This window comes from Rhamphochromis sp. 'chilingali', assembly GCF_963969265.1.
Source record: "Rhamphochromis sp. 'chilingali' genome assembly, chromosome: 12".
Lineage (NCBI taxonomy): Eukaryota > Metazoa > Chordata > Actinopteri > Cichliformes > Cichlidae > Rhamphochromis > Rhamphochromis sp. 'chilingali'.
In genome coordinates, this window is record NC_137939.1 from 1,921,060 (window position 1) to 1,946,772 (window position 25,713).

The window sequence follows — 25,713 nt, forward strand, 5'->3', positions numbered from 1 at the left end:
TGAATCATATTTTCTTTACAGAAAGCTTTTTTTTTTTTTTATGGTGATGCAAACTCAATAGACTGATAAAAAGTACTATTTCTTCCCCCCGTGTCAGCCTGATGACTCCTTGCAACATAAGGTATCATAAGATATGATGTGTTTGGAGTTCTATGGAAGAAAGAATGAATCATAGAAGATGAGTAAAGCTGTTCTTACATTAGTTTTTTCTTGCATGCTTTCCAAGCACTCTCTTTTATCTGATTTTATTGCGGTGAGTTTTAGCAGGACAGTATAGAATGTGAGTCATTATTGGCTGACAGCTAACATATGGCAGTGGCTTGTTTTTGTTTTTTGTTTTTCTTTAAGGGATTGGTACAGAGGGAAACAAGAACTTGTAAGGAGGACCCAGGGGAAATCAGACATAAGTGAACACAAAGTAAATAAATACTTGAAAAGTAGTTGGAAATTCAGCGAGGTGTAATGATTTTAATAGACTGACCTGTGAATGAATGTGGGGATGACATATTAAATCGATAATGTTTTATGGATGAAAAGAACAAAGTCTCTTTTGTTCATTTTAAAGAATTTTTAGTGTTTTGTTTTGCACATAAGCTTTAGGTGCACATTATTAGTGTTACACTACTTCCAAATAATACTACTAATGATTTAAAAAGCAACAGAAAGAGCCAATAAAATTTCAGAAGGGGTGGTTCCACCCCCATGGTGACTTTTTTAGCTCCGCCCCCACTACTATGGTTCATCGTGGTCTGTTAGGATTATTAACTTCTCTCTAATGACTTAGTTACACTAGAGTGAAAATAGGTTGTTGCTCAGTAATTGCACAGGTGGTCTGGAGGGAGGCAACCCGTCTCCAAACAATTGGCAACACATTGCAAACAATGTGAGTCAGTCGGTGTTAATGGGTTCAACTTGTCTGCAATGCATCTCTTTGCAATATTCTGGTTATATAACAGTAAGGTGCATGCTTCAATGGTCCGGTTCTTATATAGCGCTTTTCTTCTCTGAGCACTTTACACATTTTGCTTCATTCACCCATTTTCACTCATTCATACAAGCAGTTTTTTTCTACCTCACACACACGATCCAATGGAGAGCTTCTTGGGGTTAGTATCTTAGCCAAGATTTTTGGCATGCAGATTGGAGGGATCGATCCAACTTCTGCCTGGTAGGTGAGCAGCTCTACCACCTGAGCTACAGCCACCTCTTTCTACGAGCTTCTGGCTGGAATGAGTGTGGAGATTCTCAGTGATCCAGGTCATTGTAGTTGCTCAGTGATGCTGGAACGTAAGTAGTTAATGTGAATTCCAGATTGATTCAATCTTGTTGCTGTTTTATTTCCATATTGACACTACTGACAAATCAAAGTCACTTTAGAGATGGCGATTGACTGTGAGCGGTCACAGACCAGGTTCCCATCTTTGAAACAACTATTATAAAGGCAATGAGATTCCAAGTTTCATTGCATATGGCAATAATTTTGGTTGTGTCGTGGTCTGTAACCACACTCTAAAAAGTGTATTTCAGCAGTAGTTGAAGTTATGTAAAGTTCAGAGTCAGTTTCATTAAGATTTCTGCTTTAGTGGAGCCAGTCTAAATTTGTGGAGTATATCAACTTGTTATTACGTGTTGTTCCCTCAGTACACATGTAACCTGCTATTCTCATTAGAGTCAACCTGCATCAATTAGGTTTCTCCTGACGCAGTGCATCTGATGTCATGACGTCTCCGCCTTCTCCAGAATTTTCTACTTGCGGTTGAGAACAACAATTTGAGAGGCACTTGGCTGCAGGCAGGACCTCGTGAACAATTTGGTCAATAAGGTAACGAAGATATTACTTTTTCCATAGTCCTTGAAGGTAAGTCAAATGTAGAACACATATTTTAATATATTAGATATAAAAATATTCCAACTGTATTGTTAAGTTTGTTAAGTGTTTAGTAAACTGACCTGACCAAACCGCTATCATTCAGCCCTGCTAACATTAGCGAAATGTCAGACCTGTTGGTAGTTTGTGCTTGGACATGTAGGTTAAGTTAGTAGTTTTCCGGCGGTACTCTCTTGTTTTAATATCGTAACGCTAGCTTAAAGTTGTGTATTCATGCAGTGTGTCGGTGTTGGCTTACTGTTAGTTATTCATTAGCATTAGCACATTATAGCGGCAAGCTGGGCCGCGGTTCTCTTCAGACTACGTTACTTCGGGCGCGCGCATTTATACACGAGTGGTTGTTCGCAGTATGCCTGTCGGCGCGAATAGTTCACGCGGTCACGGCCACAGGTGATGTAGGAGGTAAAGTTTAGCTGTGGTGGCTCCAGGAAGCATGCATTTACTGCCGCTTGCATTGCTTTCAATGTACATAACGTTAAGAAGGCGAGGAGAAAGGGTGCGTGCAGCGCTCGTACACGCACGGATCAGCCGTGTGAGAGGGAGATGGTGTGCGGCAGAAAATCAAAATTAGAAATCATAGAAGAAAGTATTACGCTATTGAACACAGAAAATACAGCCATCAGATTTCTTGTAGACCTAGCACACTTCTGGTCTGTGTCTGAATACATATATAAGTACATAGATGCAGATGAACACTGTAAACATGATGAAAGATCGACAGACTAACTCGAACATATCTTTAATCTTTAGGACTTTGGGTAGTGCTTCCTTTCCTTCCTGTCAACCTCTCCAGAGGGGTGTCTGCTGATGGCAGAAAGATTACATCACCTCTGGTTGGAACCCTGGACAGTGCCACAACCTTTGGCTTGGTGTCCAATGTGATGCCCCATCGCCACCTTCTGACCTAACTTCTTCTCAGCTCTGTGACTACTTCAAGAGGGGCATTCCTGTGTGGAGGCGTGCCAGGCAGCTCGTTTTACCTGTGAACTTGCGTACTTTCAGTTTATCAACAACAAAGGTATGCAAGTTCAAAATAGTAATGTCTCATTTAAACTTAATTCAGTTTTACACTGAACAGGAATCGGCTTTATATATAAAACAATTGCCAAAAAAAAAAAAGTACCTATGGGCATTTGGGTTTTGTTTTTAAACTTTTGTTTTGAACTTATCCCTTTAAAATCTATTTAGAGAGGGCTGGCTACATTTGATGAATACATTTTGTGTTTAAATGATTCGCTTTGTGTTGGGCAATGTGGCAAAAAGCTGAGATGAGATCTAGTCTCATATCACCATATTGATATATTGTAATATTGCCCAACTCTCCCTCTGTGTTTTCTCAAATTATTTATATACACCCAGTAAAGCGTGTCTCTTTGTTCCTCCAGTGCTATGCTTCATGTGGAGATGCAAGGACTGTGGGACAACATTAACAAAAAGATCTGAATTGCTCAAACACTACAAACTGATTCATAGGCATTACGGACGAGGCCACTCATATCCATGCACTTATTTAAATTGTGCATGTAGGTTCAAGACTTGGAACGCCCTACTGAGCCATCTATCAAGAAATCACCCTGCCCAACAAGCAGTCTCCAAAGCTGCGTCCACATTCACTTGCCATATTTGTGGCCATAATCAACTCTCCACAGAAAGAGAATATTTTCAACATATCTATCAGCATCTTAAAAATAAGGAGACTGTAACATGTGTGTTCCAAAACTGTGAATATAAAACCAATGTCTATGAGAACTTCAAAAGTCATAAATACAGAAAACACTCTGGTACAGTGAACACATTTAAGCCTGGAATAAGTTCTGTTGATGAATCTTTTGCCAGTGTTGCCAGTGATATTTCAGATGTGGAAATTATAGAGAGTGATGTAAATTTAAATTCTGCTTTTGACAATGGGTATTCTGAAAACTTAGAGAAGGATATTGAGCTTAAAATTGCTTCAGTGCTCCTTAAGTTGGAACACATCTTTCTTGTGTCTAATGCAGCTGTAGATGAGCTTTTGCAGGAGTTAAACTATTTGATTGGTTCTGTTTCTGTGGCGATTACCCAAAAGACTATTAGCCAAGTATTACAAGACAACGGATGCCAATTTGACCAGTCAGTTGTTGAAAAGCTAGCCAGTGTACTCTGTGAGACAAACCCTGTAAAAAAAGCAATTGGAGATAAAGGTCCACTTTCCAGTCCTTGGAGACGAAAAGCATACTATAAGAGCCACTTTAAAGTAGTGGAACCAGTGGAATATATACTTGACCGAAAAAATAACAAGTCATTCCAATATATTTCAATTTTAAAGTCTTTGCAGCATATTCTTGACTGCCAGACAATCTTGGATCAGGCTGTTAATTTGAATACTGTAGATAATCAGCCTCAAAAAACTTCTGTGCACTACAAAACTATCTTCAATGGTGACTTCTTCCATGAAAATGGACTGTTGTCCAAGCAGGAAAGCATTTCATTGATATTATACATTGATGAATTCGAAATATGTAATCCCCTTGGTACATCACGTAGGAAGCATAAAATTTGTGGATTGTACTGGGTTTTGGGTAATTTGCCACCAGGCTGTAATTCTGCTTTAACCTCAATCTATTTGGCTGCTTTAATCAAAAGTAATGATCTGAAGTGCTATGGGTATGAGAAAGTGTTAAAACCTGTAATTAATGATCTTGTAATTTTGGAACAGAGTGGGATATTTCTGTCAAAGTTGGGCAGAACAGTAAAAGGCACTGTTCAGTGTGTTGTTGCCGACAACCTTGGTGCACACAGTATTGCTGGATTCTTTGAAAATTTCTCAGGGACATACGTATGTAGATTTTGCACTGCAGAAACATCAGAGTTCCAGACTATTGAAGTCAGAAGTGAAGTCTTTACTTTAAGAACAAAAGACATTCATGCAGATCATTTACGAATTATCGAGGAAAACAAATGGCCCAGTTATTATGGTGTGAAATCAAAGTGTATTTTGTCAAAGCACCTCTCACATTTTGATGTTACCACTGGGTTTCCACCTGATGTTGTACATGATCTTTTTGAGGGAATTGTTCCTTTTGAACTTGCGCTTTGCCTCAATTTGTTAATCAAAAAAAAGTATTTCACATTATGTACATTGAATGAAGCAATATCATCTTTCAACTTTAAGTGGGCTGACAAAACAAATCGACCTCATCCTGTGGCTCTCAGTTTTGCATCCAAAAAAAGTGTAGGAGGGAATGCACACGAGAACTGGAGTCTTATCAGATTTTTGCCTTTGTTCGTTGGGCAGAGTGTACCCTGTGAGGAGCCTGCTTGGCACATCTTAACAGACTTGAAGGACATTGTTGATCTTGTTGTCAGTCCTGTTCATACTGAGGACTCCATTGCATATCTTGGTTTTAAGATCTCCGAGCACAGAATCAAGTTTCAAGAGGTTTTCCCAGATGTTAATCTTAAACCAAAGCACCACTACTTGGAACATTATCCATACTTGATCCGTAAGTTTGGGCCACTGGTTGCACTATGGACTATGCGATTCGAAGCAAAGCATAGTTTTTTTAAAAGAGTTGCAAGGAACATCAGATGCTTCAAAAATGTACTTCTTTCCCTTTCACAGAGACATCAGTATCAGATTGCATATCATTTGCATGCAATTAGCTTTGCCAAACCCCCACTGGAAGTAACAGATGTTTCCACTGTTCACATTGATGTTCTTAACAAGGACATCTCAAATGCACTGAGACAGAAGTCTCCAGATATGGACAATGTGTGCTTGGCTAAAAGTGTAGCATATAATGGAATAATCTACAAGTGTGGGATGATCTTGATCCACGGCTCACTGGGAGGACTGCCAGAGTTTGGTGAAATCATCCAAATGGTGATACTGCAGGACAAACTAATCTTCATTCTGAAAAAGCTTAGCGGATGGTATATGGAACACTACAGAGCTTATGATCTCAAAACATCACCAAGCAAAGAAGTGGAACTTGTTGAGCCACAAGAACTGCATGATACCTACCCACTGGCAGACTACAATATTAGAGGGATGCGTCTTGTCACCTTGAAAAGATATGTCCATGTTTAAATGGTGAGGCCTCAAAATATGATAAAGTATTTTCTTAAGTGGGAAAACAAAACCCAGACCCATACAATACTAATGTGTTCTCAGAACATATTTATTTTATACTGCAAGCCAAAGTGGTGTGATGATGTCATTGGCAATTCATCAGTTATGTCATTTTTTTTAATGCAGGTCGCTGGATTCCAGTCAGTGAATGCTAATCCTATGCTCTCCCCCCTTCTGCTTCTCTTCTCTTTTTCTTCTTTCCTCTCCTTATTGTCTCCTATATTCTCCTCACCTCCTCTCCTTCTCTCTTCTCTTCAATGTCTCCCATATTCTCGCCATCTCTCTTCTCCTCCCTTCTCCTCTTCGGTTTGCCTTCTCTCCTCGCTGCCTCAGCTGATCTCCACCTCTCCTCTTCATTTTCTCCTCCCCTTTCCTCCTCTCTTTGCCTTCTCTCTTTTCCTCTAGTTTGACATTAAATTCTCCTAATTGGAAATGTCAGTGGTTTACATGTTGATCCTCACTAACTGTGCTTGTGCTTTGTTCTCAGACCACCATGGCTGGTTCAACACCTGCAAGACTGAAGGTGATTTTAGGAGAGAACAACATTGAAAAGCTGACTCTTCCAAATGGCATCCCAGAGTCACTTGAAGACCTTCTCAGCACGATAAAGACTACCTTTGGGTTAAAAGGTAACTTCAGACTGCAATACATGGACCAAGACTTTGGCAACGACTTCTTTAATCTGAATTCTACCACCGAACTTCGGAATTTGGGGACAATCAAAGTGATCCACCAGCAAACAAATCCACCTTTGATCAGTGCCGATCAGTCCACTTCATCTCTGTCTCTTTCATTTGAGTCTGATGACGGTATTTCGGTGGCATCAAATGACACAATTATCCTCTCATCCCCTGAATCTATGTCATCTCGAATACAACAGTGGCCAGAAGACTTTGCAATTCCCCAATTTTCATATGACACAGAGCTACAGCTAGAGAGGGGGAATACTGAGTACCGTGTGAGCCAAAAAATGTTGACTTTAAGCGCCCGAATGCTGTCTGATATCCTGAAAAGAGTTGCAGAAGAAATTTACCGTTACAAGGCCTATCCAGAGGATGCACATTTCTGCGCAGCTGCAGAGGCCCTTATCAAAAAGCACCCATGTTTGAAAGAACCTGGATCATTCAATGGCTGCTACGGTTGGAAACAACGACTGAAGTACAAAATGGCAAACTACAGGACCCAGCTCAAATTACAGGGGTGTCCAGAGCTGTGTGTAAACTCACTGAAATCTAAAGCTACTACAGATGCTTTCCCTGCTAAAAAAGTGAAGAAGCCAAAACGTTCTGAAGCTAACTTTTATCCATCCTTTCCTACTGGTGAGACTCTGGACAGCATGGAAAAAGTGAGACTAGAACTTCTGACAGAGATTGGGATAAGGGACAATGAAAGGGTCATCGCAGACAAAATGGCTAACACGTTTGCCTACAGACGACATGAGGTGGTAAACCAAGAACCAAGCATTCAGGAACTGAAGGACAGATGGCCTGCACTCTTCACACAGAAAGAGGTAAGAATGGAACTGAAGTGATCGAAGTCTGTATGCTTCGGGATTTATTGCAGTTAACTTTCATGAATCGGTCATAACTTGATGTGGTTGAGATTTTATAACACTGAACTTAATGAAAGAATTTACATTTTGAATTCCCATATATGTTATACTTTTTGGGATATAGACATTTTGGCATACAATCAGTTTCAGCATTTTGTTCCATAATACAATATCTACTGTCATTTGTGTTTTGTTTTTAGATAAATACAGAGTTCCAGAGGCTCATGGCTGTTCCTCTTGAGTGGAAGTTCATGGCCCAGTTAGACATGCACTCAAGTCAGCTGATCAAAGTCATACGTGCCAAAGGAGGAGCAACACGCCAAAAGATTGCGAACATCTTGGACACATTGGACCAGGTAAATCTGTACCATCAAACAAGATGCTTCGTAACTAAGAGGGCTGTCAAAATATATCTGAATCCAAAAAAATATATATATATTTAACTGAATCTTTCATAAAGACAATATGGGCAGGCCAATGCTAATCATGGCTTTCATATGCATGAATGTTTTTAGCGACTCCACTGAACTCATCCCCTTTTCTTTCTGTAATGAATCTCTGGGCTTGTGAATTACTGTTTTTAAATAAAGTACATGTAAGTTAAGCAATAAGAGTAAGGATGTCTGTCTTATGAAATTTAGAGTTTAAAATTACTCAACATTTGTTGTTCTAGACTGTGGACATTAATCATCGGAGGGAATGTGTGCTGAAAGCCCTCACCATCTTCCTGGGAGAAGATGCAGATGGCCTGATCAAGGAATACCTTGTAAGTTTCAACAGTTTGTCAGCACATCTTGTCAAAGGGACACAAAAAAGTTAACTGTTAGAACAAACATAACACGTGAACCCTAGTTGGATTGCTGACATGTATTTATTATCATGACCATATTGGACATTATGTAATTCCCAGCAACAACACATTACATATCGGATTGACTTTGTTTTAAGTAAGACGGGCTTACTTGATTATTTAAGTTCAAAGGAATAGTTTGACATGTTGGGAAATCTTATCTTTCTTGCTTACAATTTGATTAGAGTCAGATTGATACACCTCTCTCTGCTGTTTCTGGTGTGTGATGACACCCAGCCAAGAAATAGCCCAGCACATAACACATATTGGTACATCACCCAAACACTTAATCACAGTAAGAAGTGAGGCTAATGATGATTTGTGTTTGTGTCTTGTACCCCTCTGTAGGACTGTGGAGCAGATGATGTTCAGAGGGACCTGGAGGAGGTCACCATGGCAGTGTATGTGATTCGGAAGGAGGGGGAGGGACTGCAGGAGCCACCTGAAGACATTGGCATTGTCATTGAGGGTGTGGAAGTGTTGCATGAACTAACTTCAGTTGCCTCAGCTTGTGCCCTGCTTCTAGGTTTGATCTATGCACTCAACCTAGCTTATCCAAAACCCTTTCGCTTCACTTTTGAAGTGCTCCAAAAAATCTTCATGCAGCTTGATCAGCACAAGATGTCCCCCAAAGTCCAAAATCTGTATATCAAACTTCAAAGCTCCCAGTAATGGCACAGAACAATGACCAACAAATGGCCCTGTGCCATAATGCGAAGGAACAACTGTGTTTGGACATATAGCATGTAAAATATGTAGTCTCTTTTGGATGTTGGGCCTTTTTTATGCTCCAAGAGACCTCAAACCCCAATTTAATGTGCTTTTATGGTATTTTTATTTATTTTTTAATTTTTTTTCAGACATATTTGCCTTCGTTTCAAGGGAAAGGTTGCATTTCAGGTTTGATGTGCTCAGTTATACAACAAACTGTTGTGACATTCTAAAACTCTAGAGGAGTGTTTATATTTTTTCATCCCCATTGGTCAGCTACACTGTTCAGATATTTATTTATTGGCTATAGCTGAAGAGAAGTTTCTGTATACTCTTGGGGCACTTTTTCATAGTTGACACTGTATGTGTTAAGATTGATATTTGTGTAATACTGTGTTGCACTTTACACTTTGTTGACAACTTTGTGGTCCTACTAAGCATTACTTGCATTTTGTGCATATGTGTTTCAAAAAGGACAAATGTGTAATGTATTTGACCAAAAGCTGTGTTGGTTGCCATAAAGGTAATACTTTATTACATTTATACAATAAAGCATTTTAAAAAAAAAACATTGGATTTTGAATTTTTGAAAAATATTTTCAGGCAACTTAAAATTTTGATTTAAGCTTTATTATACAAACTAAAATTTCATTTTAGAGTCACTACAAAAAGTAATTTACACTAAACCACATTATTAGGTTAGCAAAGAGCAATATTTTACTTTTGGGTTATGCAAATTATTGGGTTGGAAAAACTGAAAACTTTAAGTTGAAATGTCTTAATTTTAAGTTGGATTAATGCAAAATGTTTATTTGACAGCAATTAATTTATTAAGTACATGTAACTTAAATCAGTTGTGTTAATTTAATGTATTAACTTAATTTCAAAGAACTTAATTAAATTTGGTGTTACCAATTGAAATAATTCAATTAAGTTGGTTCAACTATTTTCTTTTTTCAGTGCATATTTTTTTTCTAATAAATCACAAATCCATTTTTTCTTGAAAATGACCACATTTAAATTCCATTGAATAATTTCAGTTATTTCACTTCTACTAATAATTCATGTATTTATTTAATGTCTTACATTCAATATTAACAAGATGTCATATCATGCTTTAAGTATATATGTTTTAAAATATATTAGGCAATGTAAAAACTGCTTGTGGATGGATTTTAATGTCATTTCTGTAAAAATAATGAGGGACTTCATCATTCCTCAGGGAAATGGAAGCAATAAGAGTTTCATGCTGCTGCATTTGAAAAGATTCTGATATTTTGTTTACACATTCCAGCCAATGTTTCTCACAGGAGCACAGACTGACCTTTTCTAAACTCCACTATACAAGGTGAGTGTGCGCATGCCCACATGAACAGCTGTGTGTGTGAGTGCATAAATTTAAATATGAGTGGAGTGAAAGTCAGAGACACAAAAAAGCAAAAAACAAAAAACAGAAGCTGAAGTGACAACTTGTCTTAGTGCCTCACAATAGTCTGTATGGATTCGATTGCTATCTGGAACAGAGGATGCTGGAAAAAATATACAGTCAAGGCTGATTTTGACACCACATCAAAACTCCTCTGGGTCCCAATGTCTGAGAGGAAAAACAATGTGAGAGACAAGTTAGTATTATTGGGTTTTAGATGACACCTGAACTCTTATGAGAGTTTCAGAGGTAAATGTAAAAGAGGATAAATGTCCAAAGAATGGCACAAGAGCTCACCAGGATCCACTCTTGTCTGCTTCGAACAGCTGCAGCTCATGTGCTCTCACTGAAATTGGACAAGAATATACAATTTTGAAATTAAGCAATTAATTAAAGGATTGGCCAATTTACCATATCGGTACTCAACAAAAATTTTGATAACTCTTTATTTGTGTGTTTTTCAGAAAAAACACTAAAAACTTCCCTGGTGGGGAAACTACTGAATGGTAAAACTTTTTACAATGTTTGGTATTTAGGCACAGTGGTGGGTCATCTATTGACTGGAAAATCCTCCTGCACTGACATATCTGCTACAAGTTAATAACAGCTGAAAGAAAAAGGTCAGGCTCTGGTTGACACCTGCATTTTGATCTTCACTGAATATCTTTGGTTTATGGTTAGTTGGGGGAAAAAACATTTGAAAACACAACTTTGGACTTAAAGAAGAGTGGATGATAATTTTATTTAATTTTTTGTTTTATAGATGAATAAATGGATTCACTATCAGTTAAATAAAAATAACTGTGAACTGCAGTAGCTGTAAAACCCAATATTGTAAAATCCTCTACAAAAGCATTTTCTCCAAGAAGGGAAAGAAGAGGCAGAGAAAGATAAATAAAGAAGGCAGGAGTGAAACCAGACCAGTGTCGGAGTCTTAGAGGAGTACTTTAGCCATGGGGGAGACGGATATTGACTCAACAAGCTTTTTCTATTTACTCAACTGTCTCTGCCTTTGTCTGCTTCTCCATTGTGTTCCTCTTTGTGTTACCTCTCATATTGCATCATTTTCTACTGTCATTCATCCATCACCAAACCACCAAATCTATCAAATTTCCAGTGAGACTGGTCACTGGCCACCTTCACTGAAAACATTTTTGGTCCAACTTGTGTCACTTAAGGACTCAATTTGTGAATATATAAAAAAATATTTTAAAGATTAAAGTCTAAACTTTCACTTTCAGGTGACTCCCCACACGTTTATATACCACTGCAGCATGTCATTACATTTTTGTCTTTTCTCTCCCAGAGTCTGTATTTTGTCCTGTCTCCCTAAGATCTCTTTTTTTTCTCTTCCTTTCTCCTCTCATTCCCCCAATTAATCACGGCAGATGGCTGGCCCTCCTTGAGTCTGGTTCTGTTGGTGGTTTCTTCCTGTTAAGAGGGAGTTTTTCCTTCCTACCTTCAAAAAGTGCTGCCTCACAGGGGGTCATTTGGTAGCTGCGGTTTGCAGATGATATAAATAAAACTGAATTCATGGTAATCTATTTGTCAAAGTTTTTAGTACTGACACACACAAACACCTACCTTCATGCACAAAAATTCATATAGGCTTACTTCATTTTACGTGCACCATAAACAGCAATAGCAAACACCCATAACACCACCAGCTCCCTTGCTTACTTTCACTCAAAAGAAGCATCAGGCCCTGACACCACCTTTGAAGATGTTTCTAAGCCACTTTTATAATATTCAGCCTCTCACTACCTCTTCATTTTCCACCAGAGTCCTTCATATATACTCTGTATATCTTTCATTAGAACAGCTTGTGTTGCATCATTGAATGACTGCCCTGGTCACTGATTCCTGTTGGTGAAAGTCAAATGCTGCAGAATACAAAAGAGATAACAAATACAGAACATTTCTTTCCTAATTAACAGGCTCCTTAGGGCCCTCTATTGTTTTGTACTGAGTATTAGATACATTGATTCATAAAAAACAGCAATGTTAGAAGGAATAAAACCACATCTCTCTGGGCCCAAAGACTTTTGTAAATAAAACAGCACAGTAACATCTTTAACAACACAGAACCCCACTGATGGCCACCCGGGTAGAACTGAGTCTACCCTGGAGTCATGCCTGTCGAATGCTTGGAGTGATCTGTTTAACAGAGGTAAAAAAAAAAAAAAAAGCCTCTTTTACCCTCTAGACGTACATATAAATATGTTTTTCTAGTTTCAACACAGAATAGTCAGTTTTGATGGAACTAAAGAAATGCACGACTTTTATTCATTCAACTTCCCTCTTGTGTTTTTATTATTTTGTTTTTACTAATTGTATAAATTCTTCAACACACCCTTTATGACAGACACAGGTCAAGCAACTAATTACTACTTATAAACACATTAATAGAATCACATGTGATTACCTGCTCATTAATGCAAATATTTAATCAGCTAATCACATTGTAGCAACTTATTTAGGCCTGTATAGATGTCAAGTCAACCTCCTGAAGTTTAAACTGAGTATCAAAATGGGAAGAAAGGTGATTCCAGTGATTTAAATGTGCCATAGTTAAACTGCTGATCTACTGTGAGTTTTCCACAAAACCATCTCTAGGGTTTCAGAGAAAATACCCAGCGAGCAGAACGTCTCTGGGTGAAAATACATTTTTTATTCAATTGGAGAATGAATATACCAGAGGTGTGGACTCGAGTCACATGACTTGGACTCGAGTCAGACTTGAGTCATTAATTTTATGACTTTAGACTTGACTTGAAAAAATGTTCTAAGACTTGTGACTTGACTTGGACTTTTACACCAATGACTTGGGACTTGAATTGGACTTGAACCGGTTTACTTGAAAAGACTTGATATTTTACCCCAAATATAAAATTTAAAATGCATATTATATAGAGATTGAAAATGTGACGTCATTAACGGGTAGAACCGCAAAGGATTCTGGGAACTCGTGGCAAGCGGTACTAGCGCACGCAGGCTTTCAATTAAAATCAGTTATACAGCGATAAAAAGAAACACAAAAATGTCAAGAAGCTGTTGTATTATTAACTGCAATAGCCGGTCGCATGACAGCCACGGGAAGCCGACGGGTAAAGAGATCGGTTGTTATCGGATTACGTCGTTGAAGAGAAATTGTTCATGTTTCCGAAGTAACAAAGACGCGACGGATGGCCTGGATTGCAGCCATTCAAAGATCAAATATAACGTCCCAGAACCCTCCAGCTCACAGGTTAGTCTGCTCCAAGCATTTACACGAAGGTCAGTGTTTTTTAGTAGTTAATACGTCATTTTCATAACATAATTGGTGATATAGGTTACAAGCAAGAACAGAAATTGTCGCGCTATGCTCCTTTGTTTATTGTGCATAAATAGTGAATTGTCCTGACACAATATTGCGTTTCGCTTCTGTTATTATGGTACATTGACAAAAACATATACTTTTATTCACAGGATAAAAAGTTTTTTTGTATCACTAATTGCCCAGTACGATTACAGCATACAGTATTATTGTCACTGCTACATTTCTGTGATGCTACCAGAAATTATTTCCACTACTAATTAATTACCGTTGAGCTCAAAGGTCCTATTAATAAACGGTTAAGGAATGTGTATTTATGAAGACGATTTGTGAGACTGGTAAACTTATGATACGTACGATGGTCTTTCGTTCTACACGGTGCATTTCAAGGTCCTGTACCCATCCGTCGGTAAACTGTACCTGGGCTTGTTGCAGTGACCTGAAGTTACTAAACTTCATGAGTGTATGCACTCACTCCAAGAACCGTATAATTATAAATATGCATATAAATATGCTACGATGAGATAGCTGACTTCATCTAACTAGCAAATGTTGTCCAGGCTACGTTGGTGATACAGTTTTTTTTAAATGTGTATGATATTTTTGTCATGCGATTTTAAAGCTGGTCCTACAACCGCATCCAAGAATAACATGCAGCTTATCTCAGAACTGTCGGTGAAAATTATTCTTGGAGCTAGGTTTAATTGAGATGCATTTTAAAGAGGTGCAATTTCACAATTTGTGTATATTTTCTAAGTTCACTATTTTGTCATGTGTTGAGAAAAACACAGATTTAAAAATTACATGGTCTAATATTTACATTTAGCATATAACTGCAACATTATTTTTTCGTTTGTTTTTTTTAAAGACTCGAAAGGACTTGAAATTCAAAGTTTCAGACTTGTGACTTGACTCGGACTTTTACACCAGTGACTTGAGACTCGACTCTGACTTGCCTGACATTACTTGAGACTTGACTTGAGACTTGAGGATAAAGACTTGAGACTTACTTGAGACTTGCAAAACAATGACTTGGTCCCACCTCTGGAATATACTTTGAGGAATTTAAATAACTACTTGTTACAACCAAGGTATGCAGAAGACCATCTCTGAATGTTCAACACACCAAACCGTGAAACAGATGGGTTACAGCAGCAGAAGACATGGCTCAAGAGTTGGGAGTTCGCCTTGTAATCGGAAAGTTGCTGGTTCGAGCCCCGGCTTGGACAGTCTCGGTCGTTGTGTCCTTGGGCAAGACACTTCATCCATTGGTGGTCAGAGGGCCCGGTGTCGCCAGTGTTCGGCAGCCTCGCCTCTGTCAGTGCACCTGTACCTGTGGCTGTGGCTACAATGTAGCTGCCATCACCAGTGTGTGAATGGGTGGATGACTGAATGTGTAAAGCGCTTTGGGGTCCTTAGGGACTAGTAAAGCGCTATATAAATACAGGCCATTTACCATTTACACCAAGTGCTACTCCTGTGAGCTAAGAACAGGAAATTAAGGCTACAGTTCACACAGGCTCACCAAAAATGGACAACAAAAACTGAAACATGCTAGCTGTTTTAATGAGTCTACAATTTCTACTGTAACAAGCTGGTGGTGGGGCCAGAAAACAATAAGAAAGCATGGAGCCCTCCTGCCTTTCATCAGTGATTCAGGCAGGTGGTGGTATGTGGGTGATGTTTTCATGTATCACTTCAGGCTCCTTAGTACCAGCTGAGCACATTTAAATGTTACAGCCTACCTGAACCTTCCTTGATGCTGGACAGGTCCATTTCTTTATAACCACTGTGTACCGTCATCTGATGGAATACCATGTCAAGCTTAAACTGTCTTAAACTGATTTTTCGATCATTACGGTGAGTTCAATGTACTCAGACGGCCTCCACTGTCTCCAGATCTCAGTCAAATAGATGTGGTGGAACAGGAGATTGACATGACATGTACAGCTGCAGCAACTTTTAAAAAGGGGTCCAACCCATTAATAGCAAGGTGTACCTAATGAAGTGGCTTGTGAATATGCATTATATCATAACCCTTTTTAGTTTAGTGTAGCCTTTGTTACCCCTACTTCAGATCTTATTTTTCAAACCACAGTTGGATAAAGATGAACATTTGTTTCAGGAGTCTAAAATCTAAAGTTCAAGTGGTTATTAGTACTTGTTACTTTCTTCGCCTCTTAATAAAACAAATATATTCTAAGTTTGTACTTGGTTCAGGCATTTGCCGAAGGCCAAACAAAATAAGCACCTCAAAAAAACCCATGTACCTTTTCGTTCAAAGCAATCAGTGTTCAAACTGCTGCTTTAACCTTCACAATCATGGCCTACACCTTTTCTGCTAAATCATTTAGATGCCCCATTCACTGTACATCTTCTCCTCAGTCGTTATGCCTCCCAGTTGCTGATGTGAATGAGAGTTTTATGTAAACAAACTCCACATGTATACAGGGTGAAATATGGTATAGATTCAAGAGTGAATAAAAAACATACATGGGTAGAAAGAAAGAAACAAAGAAACAAAGAAAGAGAAAAATGGAGCGGATAACAAATATATAGTAATTATAGTTCATTAAAATGCACAGTAGTGCACTGGGAGTGGGTTTGTGCTCAAAAGAACAAGAGTAGAAGTACATTTTCAGATGGTTTTATGGGAGATATTCAAGCACAGCTGAGTGGAGTCCATAACACCAAGAGGTACTTCAAAGACTTTGCACTTGAAGCATGTTTCATAGTTGAATTAAGGCTGGTAAATGCACAGCACAGAGCAGGGAATAGGAAGACTAAATGAATTTCAGAGCAATTCATAAAATTACGGTACCATCTTTACCAAAAAAAAAATGGTTGGAGAAGAATACATAATGAACATGAAATTACAGAGCAATTGCTCTTCAAAGAGCAACTGACTTGACTTCATGCAGTGCTGTGAAAAAGTATTTGCTCCTTCCTGATTCCTTATTTTGTTGCATATTTGTTACACTTACAAGATTTAGATCATCAAACAAGTTTTAATGTTTGAAAAAATGCAGTTTTTAAATGCTGACTTTCATATACTGGAGGGAAAATGTTGTCCAAACCTACCTGTGGCCCTATGTGAAAAACTAATTCCCGGCCTGAGTACTTTCCAACCTGTTGAATCAAGACATCACTTAAACAGAACCTGTCTGACAAAGTGAAGTAGACCAAAAGATATCAGAAATAAATGAATCATGCACTGGTCTAAAGAAACAGCTGAGAAACAAAGTCATTGGCATCTATCAGTCTGAAAGGGTTACAAAAGCTATTTTTAAGATTTTGGGACTCCAGCAATGAGAGCCTTTTACCACAAACGGAAAAAACTTGGAAAAGTGGTGAATCTCACAGGAATGACAAGCCTACCAAAATAAAGTGCACTGATGCTGACTCTTCTAGGAGGTTGCAAAAGAACACAGAACAACATCTAAAGAACTGCAAACCTTATTTGCTTCAGTTAAAGGAAACATACCAGCAAGTCCAGCTCTGAATGGCTCAAAAAATAATGAAATAAAATGAAGGTTTTGAAGTGGCCTAGTCAAGGTATTAAGTCCTAAATGCTTTGGTGTGACCTTAAACAGGGCATTCATGCTCAAAAACCCTTTAATTTGGCTGAATTAATACAATTCTGCAAAGAAGAACAGACCAGATTTTTAATCCACAGTGATGTAACAGACTCATTGATTGTGGTTCTTGCTGCCAAGGGTGGCACAAGCAGTTTTTAGCTTTAGGAGGCAATTTCCAACAGAGCCAGGTAGGCAGTGTTGGGGATTAATGGAGTACATGTACCGCCGTTACGTATTTAAAATACAAAATATGAGTAAATATGTCCGTTACAGTTACCGTTTAAAAGGGTGGTATTCAGAATACAGTTACTTTGCTGAAATAAATGGATTACACGGCGGTATTTTCCTGATTCATATATTAGGCTATGCTCTCTCTATTTTTGGTAATTCCACACCTGAGGAAACCTAAATAAAACACGCATTAAGAGGCTCTAATGCCTGTGTGTCAATCTCGCCGCCCATGTCACCTCTAAATGACAAATGACGTGAAGAAATATTTTTTTAAAAAATTCACAAAAGTGATTTAATGTGAAGGCAATAGGCAGAGTGTTAAAGGCATAGGCCTAAATTATGTAGCCTCATGGGCAGTGTAGTCCGTGCTGCAGGGAGAATGGACTGCCATACACGTTATGTGTCTGAGCGTGAGGGAGGGAGGAAAAGGACAGTCAAAATGTACGAGTTGTCACCGAGCAGAAACGGGAGCTGGAAGCATGTAAATATAATAATAACCACTGCAGCCAAACAGAGTGCCTGACGAGCCCAGCTGTAAGTAAGACTCGACTGTACACTGTGTTCGTGTTTTCCTCTGAAACAATAAGCTCCGTTGGAGCAGCCTTTCAACGCCTCTCGCTGTCTCTCGCTAGCAGAGTTGACCCAGACAGCAAAGTAAAGCTAGTTTTCAGCTACGAGCCCGACACGAACCCGACGTATTAGTCAGAGGTCCCTTTACTACAGTTCGGAGCCGCGGACCTGTTTTATGTACGAGATCGCTGCAAAAAGTGCAGCCTTAATGTCCACCTACTGTTATTAATTTTATATTAAGATTTAAAAAACTAGTTGGTGTGGCAAGTAACCTTCAGTAATAGTAATTAATCACACAGCAATAGTACATTCATGTAGTTGTAAAAAGCATGATAATATATTAAGTAATCCAAAGTATTTGGAATATGTTACACTCATTGAGTAACGTAACGGAATACGTTACAAAATTTTGGGGCATGTAATCTGTAATCTGTAGTAGAATACATTTTAAAAGAAACCTTCCCAGCACTGCTGGTAGGTTTTCCCTAATAAATTAAATTATCATTTAAAAAATGCATTTTCTACTTAGGTTATCTTTGTCTAATATTAGAATTCATTTGATCATCTGAAACGTACGTTTAAGTGTGACAAATATGCAAAACAATAGGAAATCAGGAAGGGCGGAAATATTTTCATGGTATAATACTGAAAAGACATTAAACATTTATGGATATATGCATTCTTTTTTATCTAATGCATGCACATACAATTAGCTAGAAAACCAGTTTACCTCAGGTTCTCTACAAAGCTGGTGAGAGGCAGAAACTGTGTAGAATCTGCAGAAGTAATGAAACATTCTCAAACAAAATGTGAAAATGTGGATTTCTGGGTGCTTCTGTGCTCCTCAGTTGTGGAATTCCCCACCGTCTCAGTTCTCCATCCATCAGCAGGGACCAGCACTATGAATGCAGCACCCCTTAGGGAAGGGCCTCCGACAGCAGGGACAAACACAATACAAAATCTCCCCAGGGGAAATTTCTCAAACACACATGCAGAACACAGTAAAACGGATCCAAATGTGTGTAAACAAATGTTCAAGCACAACCGACACAGCTGTAAACACTGCAGGCTATATGAAAATCATAACGCATATTTATTATGAATGATCAGTAATTTTCTCTCACTATCAGCCTTTTGTTTATTTGATGCATATGGTTAACAGTCTGCAGACATCAGTCAAACACATGACACGTTCTAAATGTAGGGAATATGTGCACTAGAGGTGGGTGGAACAATCCAATGTCAATAGTATCGATACCAACGCCGACGCTGATATTGGTATCAGATCAAGTGAGACAGGATTGATACTACTTGATACTACTTTACTTTACTTTTATGAAAAATGTCTGAATGTTTTTATGCTTACTGTCATGTCTATTTTAATTATGGCCTAAACACATTTAAACAACAGAAGTTGACCCAAAGAGCTTTACATTTTTATGCTAAACCAACATGAAATTCAGGCGTGAAGAGAAGGAGAAAAATCGACCGCATACATTAAACAGTCCTTTTGTAACATGCACTCAATGCATATGTTCCACAAGCACACACACATCCAATCATGATACACGCTCCAACTAATATTGTTTGGATCACTTCCTGGGGCTTTATATTCTCTGCCAAACTAGTCTCTTAAAGATGAATATTAGTTGATTACAATCCATTCGTTACTATCAGGAGCTAGTTCCCACTCTGACAGCTTTTATTGGATCCCTAATAAAGTCTCAGAGGACGAAGGTCCATAATATGCGCTGGGCTTGGCGAGTGTACAGACCATTTCTCTTGACTGTTATTTTACTGGCATCCAATTAGAGAAATTAAGGTGGCACTGCGGGCAACTTATCAGATAGTTACATTGTAAAGTCAACCATGGAGTGATTCCTAATTGTAGTGCAACAGGAAAATTTTCTATTACCTGCATTTCATATTTCACACATAATGTGATATCTACAGCAGTGTTCTGTAGGTGGAAGTTTAAATGTACAATTTCTCAAGCATAGCCAATTAGGTGGAAGGTGACCATGCAGAACACATTTCTCTGATATGACTGCCGCTGTTTTTCGCCTTTTATTAGAAATTGTTAGGATGTGAAATTACAGTTGTACGAACGATTCATCGTCTTTGAGTATGTTTGCATTTTTTTGTGTGCATTTATTTTTCCAGTGCACATGCACACACAAACACATTTCCATGTCAGGCACAAGGATAATAAATATGTTGCTGTTTGAATGTGTTTTATATCTTGAATTTTTTATGAAAATATAATAGTGTACAAGAGCAAATGATTTTAGGCATACACACTGTACAACCCTGACAGCATGGAGCTCATTTGTAACCGATAACATTATTTCCACTTTCTTTTATGACTACTTTATTATATAATTCCAGCCCAGTTTTATGAAGACAAAACAGCCACTGGAGCCATTCACATTGAAGACAAGCAGTACTAATTGCTTTCTACATCCCTTTACCTTACACCCTCGCTGCTTCATGAGAGCAGCGTGCCATGAGAACACATGACTGTCCTTCTCAGTAGTCTTAAGCTCTGAGACCAGAGCTCTGATTTACTGTAATGTATTCATGCCAGCACACTGGCTCCAAAGCAGGAAATTATCATCTTTTAATTTCCCATATTAAATTTCACACATTCAAGCTTGAAGTTAATTAAAAATATTAGACACAAGTGAGCCATCCCACTTGCTTTTGCCAGTGAGGCACTATAGGGGGAAGTCGCTAGGGCTTCCTGACACATTCCCAAACTCACACAGAGTTGATGTGCCGGACCAACTGGCAGCATGCCGGGGTTTCTTTGGACAGGTAATAATTTCAACCCAGGCCGTCATCTAAGATATAGATATAGATTTAACCCTTTAGAGCCGATCGGAGCGGGAACGCTCTGTTATGCGTAACTATTTTTAAATCCCAGTAGCACTGCAACCACGTAAGCTAGCGCAAAATTTTTTTTTGCATATGAAACCGGAGGAGTTGTACTTACATCTGATGCCATCAGCTTGTCCTAGGTCACGGTTTACTTCCACATAAAGCTTTGCAAAAACTGCATAAAAAGCGCTTGCAGGAACAAAAACATAATATTCCAGAAACACGCTTTACCGATCTGATCAGCTGTTCAAAACACTTCCTACGTTGGAATAGACGTCAGCGCGAACTTTTGCATTTCCGCCATTACCTGCCCGAAACTGGAAGTGACGTCATTTTCGCGGAAATGTAGTCTTTTTTGCGATCAGGGCCTCAGGGCCTATACTGCTCTTTTTAAAAGTTATCTTTGACTTTATGACTTTCTGTGTCGTTTCTGGGATTCTTAGGACTCATATTGCACTGCTGGAAATAGTTTATTTTGATGCATATGCTGCTTTTTTGCAAATTTGCAGTATAATATTTATTTTCATTTTTCCTGCAGTGTATAAAAATTGGTGTATTTCAAAAATAAAACTATGAAGACACTCAAAATAAATTTCCTGTGGTGGGAAACTATTTTGTGCAACTTTTTTGTATTTACAGTTTTGAGGGATAAGACTCTTAAATTTCTCTAACTACAAATATATGTTAAAAAATCAAAAACGATTTTCAATTTTTTTTGTAGTTTATTGCACTTTTTTGCAATTTATGTAATTACTATGCACTTAATGAATACATATTATTAAAATCTGGGCTATAATGGTTGTATTGATGTATAGCAACTTGAAATGCTCCCAAAAATGGCTCCACACCATGTAAAAATATAATATAAGCTCTGGCGGACTTGGTTCTATGGTAGGTCTTAAAGGGTTAAGGAGCTAAGCCTCAACAAGCAAGGCCTGAGTGCACTCCCAGGAGAAATATTTCCACAGCCATAAAAAAGCTGTTGCCCAAAAGTTAGAAAAAAAAATAGCAACAGACCTAAAATAAATAAATAATTCGGCTTTGTTGTTGCAGCTACTTCTGTAATGATTGCATGCGCATGGGCATAAACACTTATTCGGTCCAATTTTGATTTTAAGATCAGCAAATGGCAAATTCAGAATTTTGATATGATCAAAAATCAGCCCGTTGCCATTCACACTAACTAAATGTCAGGATCCTGGGTCTCCTGACCCAGCGTTTTTAGTCCTTTGTGATTCTTGTATTTTGTACTCGTGTGATTTATTCTATGGTTTCTAGTTTTGATCCCTTGCCTTTCATGTTTCTCTGTTCTGTGTAAGTCTGTGTTTCTTGGTCAGTGTCTTCGCATGTTTTGAGTTTCTTGTGTTTTCTGTCACTCTGTATTGTGAATTATGTTCTCATGGTTGGTCTTTTGTTTCTCCCTCGAGTCTAGTTTCTTGTGTTCCATGCTTAGTATTTCCCTCTGTGTATGTTGATTCTTAGAGTCCTCTGCTTTATGGTTTGTCTCTGTGTTTCTCAGTTACTCTGTCTCCCCTAGTCAAGCCTGCGTCTGTGCTACTTCCTGTTTTACTTTGAAGGTCTGTGTCTCATGTGAGTGTATCCTACTTTGCTTCCTTGTCCCATCAGTTCTGATTTCTCCCAGCTGTGCCCTCCTTCTGTGTCTCATTCCCCTCGTTACTTCCCAGTGTATTTAAACCCTGTGTTTCTCTGAGTCAGTGTCGTGTTGTCCCTCATGCTGTGTAGCGCTTCCTGTGTCTCCCTGTGTGTTAGTTTGTTATTTCCCAATTTAGGTTAGTTTACGTTGTATACTCGTTTCCCGTGCCAGCAATTAAAGCTGTGGTTTTGAGTTCATCCCTTGTGTCTGAGTCCTGCCTGCCACACAGTGCTTCATGACACTAAAGGCTTTTTTTGCTTTTTTATTTTTACAGTGAGTTAATGGTTTTAAAAACAGAACGCTGTGCATTAACAAAAACATTAGATTTTATAATTGGAGGCTAGTGTGGGCAATGAACCACCGGTACTTTTTCTGTAAATGTGTAAGATTACAGATTTAACTGGTCTGGTGGACCAAAGTGGGCTGTATGTGGCCCACTTATCACAATGTAAAATGGCTTCAACATCCTTTGCCCAGAAGATTCCTCTTGAAGACAAGAACAAGTTATTTTACAGGATGCTAAGGGTTGCCATGATGCTAGAGTTTCAAGTCCTACGATGTCCCAATGATGCCATAACAGGCTGGCGTCATCATATGTGACACTGCTGATATCAATACCATTGCAAATGACCATTAAATCAGATGGTAATTTTTAGTATATAATTTTTTGACAACCCTACTCAGTTGCTGTCTACAGTACCAATAACCCACCGTAGTGTCTTCAGAATTTCTGTATCAAATGATAGAATTTTAGCTACCCTAACTATGAGTTCTAGTGACAATCCTAGGCACATGTGGAATATCCTTATAGTAGGACACAAAGACATTATTCACTTTCTTTGTATTTTTAGGTTGAATAGAGATAAAAGCTACTTTTGGTTCCCTTGTTCCCAAGGGGGTCACCATAGCAGGTAGCTCCACGTTGTTTGATTTGGCAGATTTTTGTGCCCAAAGGGATTTGTGTCTCCTCCTGGGATAAAACTAGGAATCTTTCATTCTTTAGGCAAATGTTTAAACCATTATGACGTTCAAAAGCACTGAAAATACCCTAATATCATTCTGGACTGAATACAGATACACATTAATATTTTCTATGACATGGGCTAAATGTTAAGCTGATGTGAGATGGCACAAGCACTTTTATTAAATCATAGATAATGAAATTAAAATGCAAAGCAAGAGTTTCCTTCCCCATTAAAAAAACAGTGTCGTTCATTAAAAATTAGTTGAAGCCTGCTGTAACTACACCATTCCCTAACTAGCATATCCATGACATCACTGTGTCACACCATCACATCTTTTTGCTTCTCATATCCTCACTAAAGCCCCAATCTCAATAAAGCAGTTCTCATTTACAAATCTTTTGCAATTTCTTATTTATGTACTTTATCTTTTAGCTACGGTATATCTGTTCTTAGTAACTTTGTTCTTGTATTCCCTTTTATTGCTGTATAATTAGTGCCCTTAACCTAGTTTGTTAATAGTCTTTTATTTATTTATTGTATTTTTTTAACCAGACAGTCTGAAAAACTGACTAAACCAGAGATAATTAGGACTGCATAGTCAACCAGCAATGACTCCACATCCCTTTACAAACTGATAAAATCCTGGTATTCCACCAAGGAGGTCGTGTTTTTGGTAGCATCTGTGTGTGCGTGTGTGTGTTGTTATTTCTATAAACACGATATAGCTTAAAAACTTTTGAATAACTCTGAAAAAACTTTGTAGAGGTTTAGAGTGGGGTCATGTTAACAATCCATTAAAAATTGGTTTATATGCACCAAGGTCTTCAAGGCCAACTCCAAGGTTTATGGGATGAAAATTGATAAATAAGCCCTATAACTCATAAACTATGATTCTTACAACTATATTGTGTATTCCCAGCATATAGAAAGAAGCATATAAAGATTTAAAATATCATGTCATTTGACCTCTGAGGTCTCCGTCAAGGTCAACAGAACATCAAAGTGATAATAATGCTATTCACAGCTATTTAAAACAATGTTTCTTACTGCTGTTGTTTCTATTGACGGCATATGGGCATAGTGGGAATGATATATAGGGATTCTAATATACAGGGAGTGCAGAATTATTAGGCAAGTTGTATTTTTGAGGAATAATTTTATTATTGAACAACAACCATGTTCTCAATGAACCTAAAAAACTCATTAATATCAAAGCTGAATGTTTTTGGAAGTAGTTTTTAGTTTTTTAGTTTTAGCTATTTTAGGGGGATATCTGTGTGTGCAGGTGACTATTACTGTGCATAATTATTAGGCAACTTAACAAAAAACAAATATATACCCATTTCAATTATTTGGTTTTACCAGTGAAACCAATATAACATCTCCACATTCACAAATATACATTTCTGACATTCAAAAACAAAACAAAAACAAATCAGCGACCAATATAGCCACCTTTCTTTGCAAGGACACTCAAAAGCCTGCCATCCATGGATTCTGTCAGTGTTTTGATCTGTTCACCATCAACATTGCGTGCAGCAGCAACCACAGCCTCCCAGACACTGTTCAGAGAGGTGTACTGTTTTCCCTCCTTGTAAATCTCACATTTGATGATGGACCACAGGTTCTCAATGGGGTTCAGATCAGGTGAACAAGGAGGCCATGTCATTAGTTCTTCTTCTTTTATACCCTTTCTTGCCAGCCACGCTGTGGAGTACTTGGACGCGTGTGATGGAGCATTGTCCTGCATGAAAATCATGTTTTTCTTGAAGGATGCAGACTTCTTCATGTACCACTGCTTGAAGAAGGTGTCTTCCAGAAACTGGCTGGGAGTTGAGCTTGATTCCATCCTCAACCCGAAAAGGCCCCACAAGCTCATCTTTGATGATACCAGCCCAAACCAGTACTCCACCTCCACCTTGCTGGCGTCTGAGTCGGACTGGAGCTCTCTGCCCTTTACCAATCCAGCCACGGGCCCATC

At 38.4% G+C, this 25,713-nt stretch overlaps 2 protein-coding genes and 1 long non-coding RNA gene across 3 annotated transcripts in view; 2 read left to right on the plus strand and 1 right to left on the minus strand.

The window, feature by feature from the left end:
• LOC308408032 overlaps positions 1-21,382 on the minus strand; it is an 84,279-nt gene extending 62,897 nt beyond the window's left edge. Inside the window, exon 1 of the long non-coding RNA XR_013973749.1 lies at positions 21,229-21,382. This is a non-coding gene — a long non-coding RNA (uncharacterized lncRNA). The remainder of the gene's footprint in view (positions 1-21,228) is intronic.
• Positions 1,230-6,847, plus strand: LOC308407475 (uncharacterized protein; the record flags this gene model as incomplete). Its single annotated transcript, XM_080899123.1, has 4 exons — positions 1,230-1,287; positions 4,258-5,370; positions 5,490-5,960; positions 6,487-6,847. The coding sequence occupies 3 exons, from the start codon at positions 1,230-1,232 to the stop codon at positions 5,528-5,530; spliced, it is 1,212 nt and encodes a 403-aa protein (XP_080755249.1). The 3' UTR covers positions 5,531-5,960; positions 6,487-6,847.
• On the plus strand, positions 6,892-9,624 carry LOC308407634 (uncharacterized protein). Its single transcript, XM_080899424.1, has 4 exons — positions 6,892-7,509; positions 7,752-7,907; positions 8,225-8,317; positions 8,750-9,624. The coding sequence occupies exons 1-4, from the start codon at positions 6,970-6,972 to the stop codon at positions 9,071-9,073; spliced, it is 1,113 nt and encodes a 370-aa protein (XP_080755550.1). The 5' UTR covers positions 6,892-6,969; the 3' UTR covers positions 9,074-9,624.
• Positions 21,383-25,713: the final 4,331 nt, after the last annotated feature.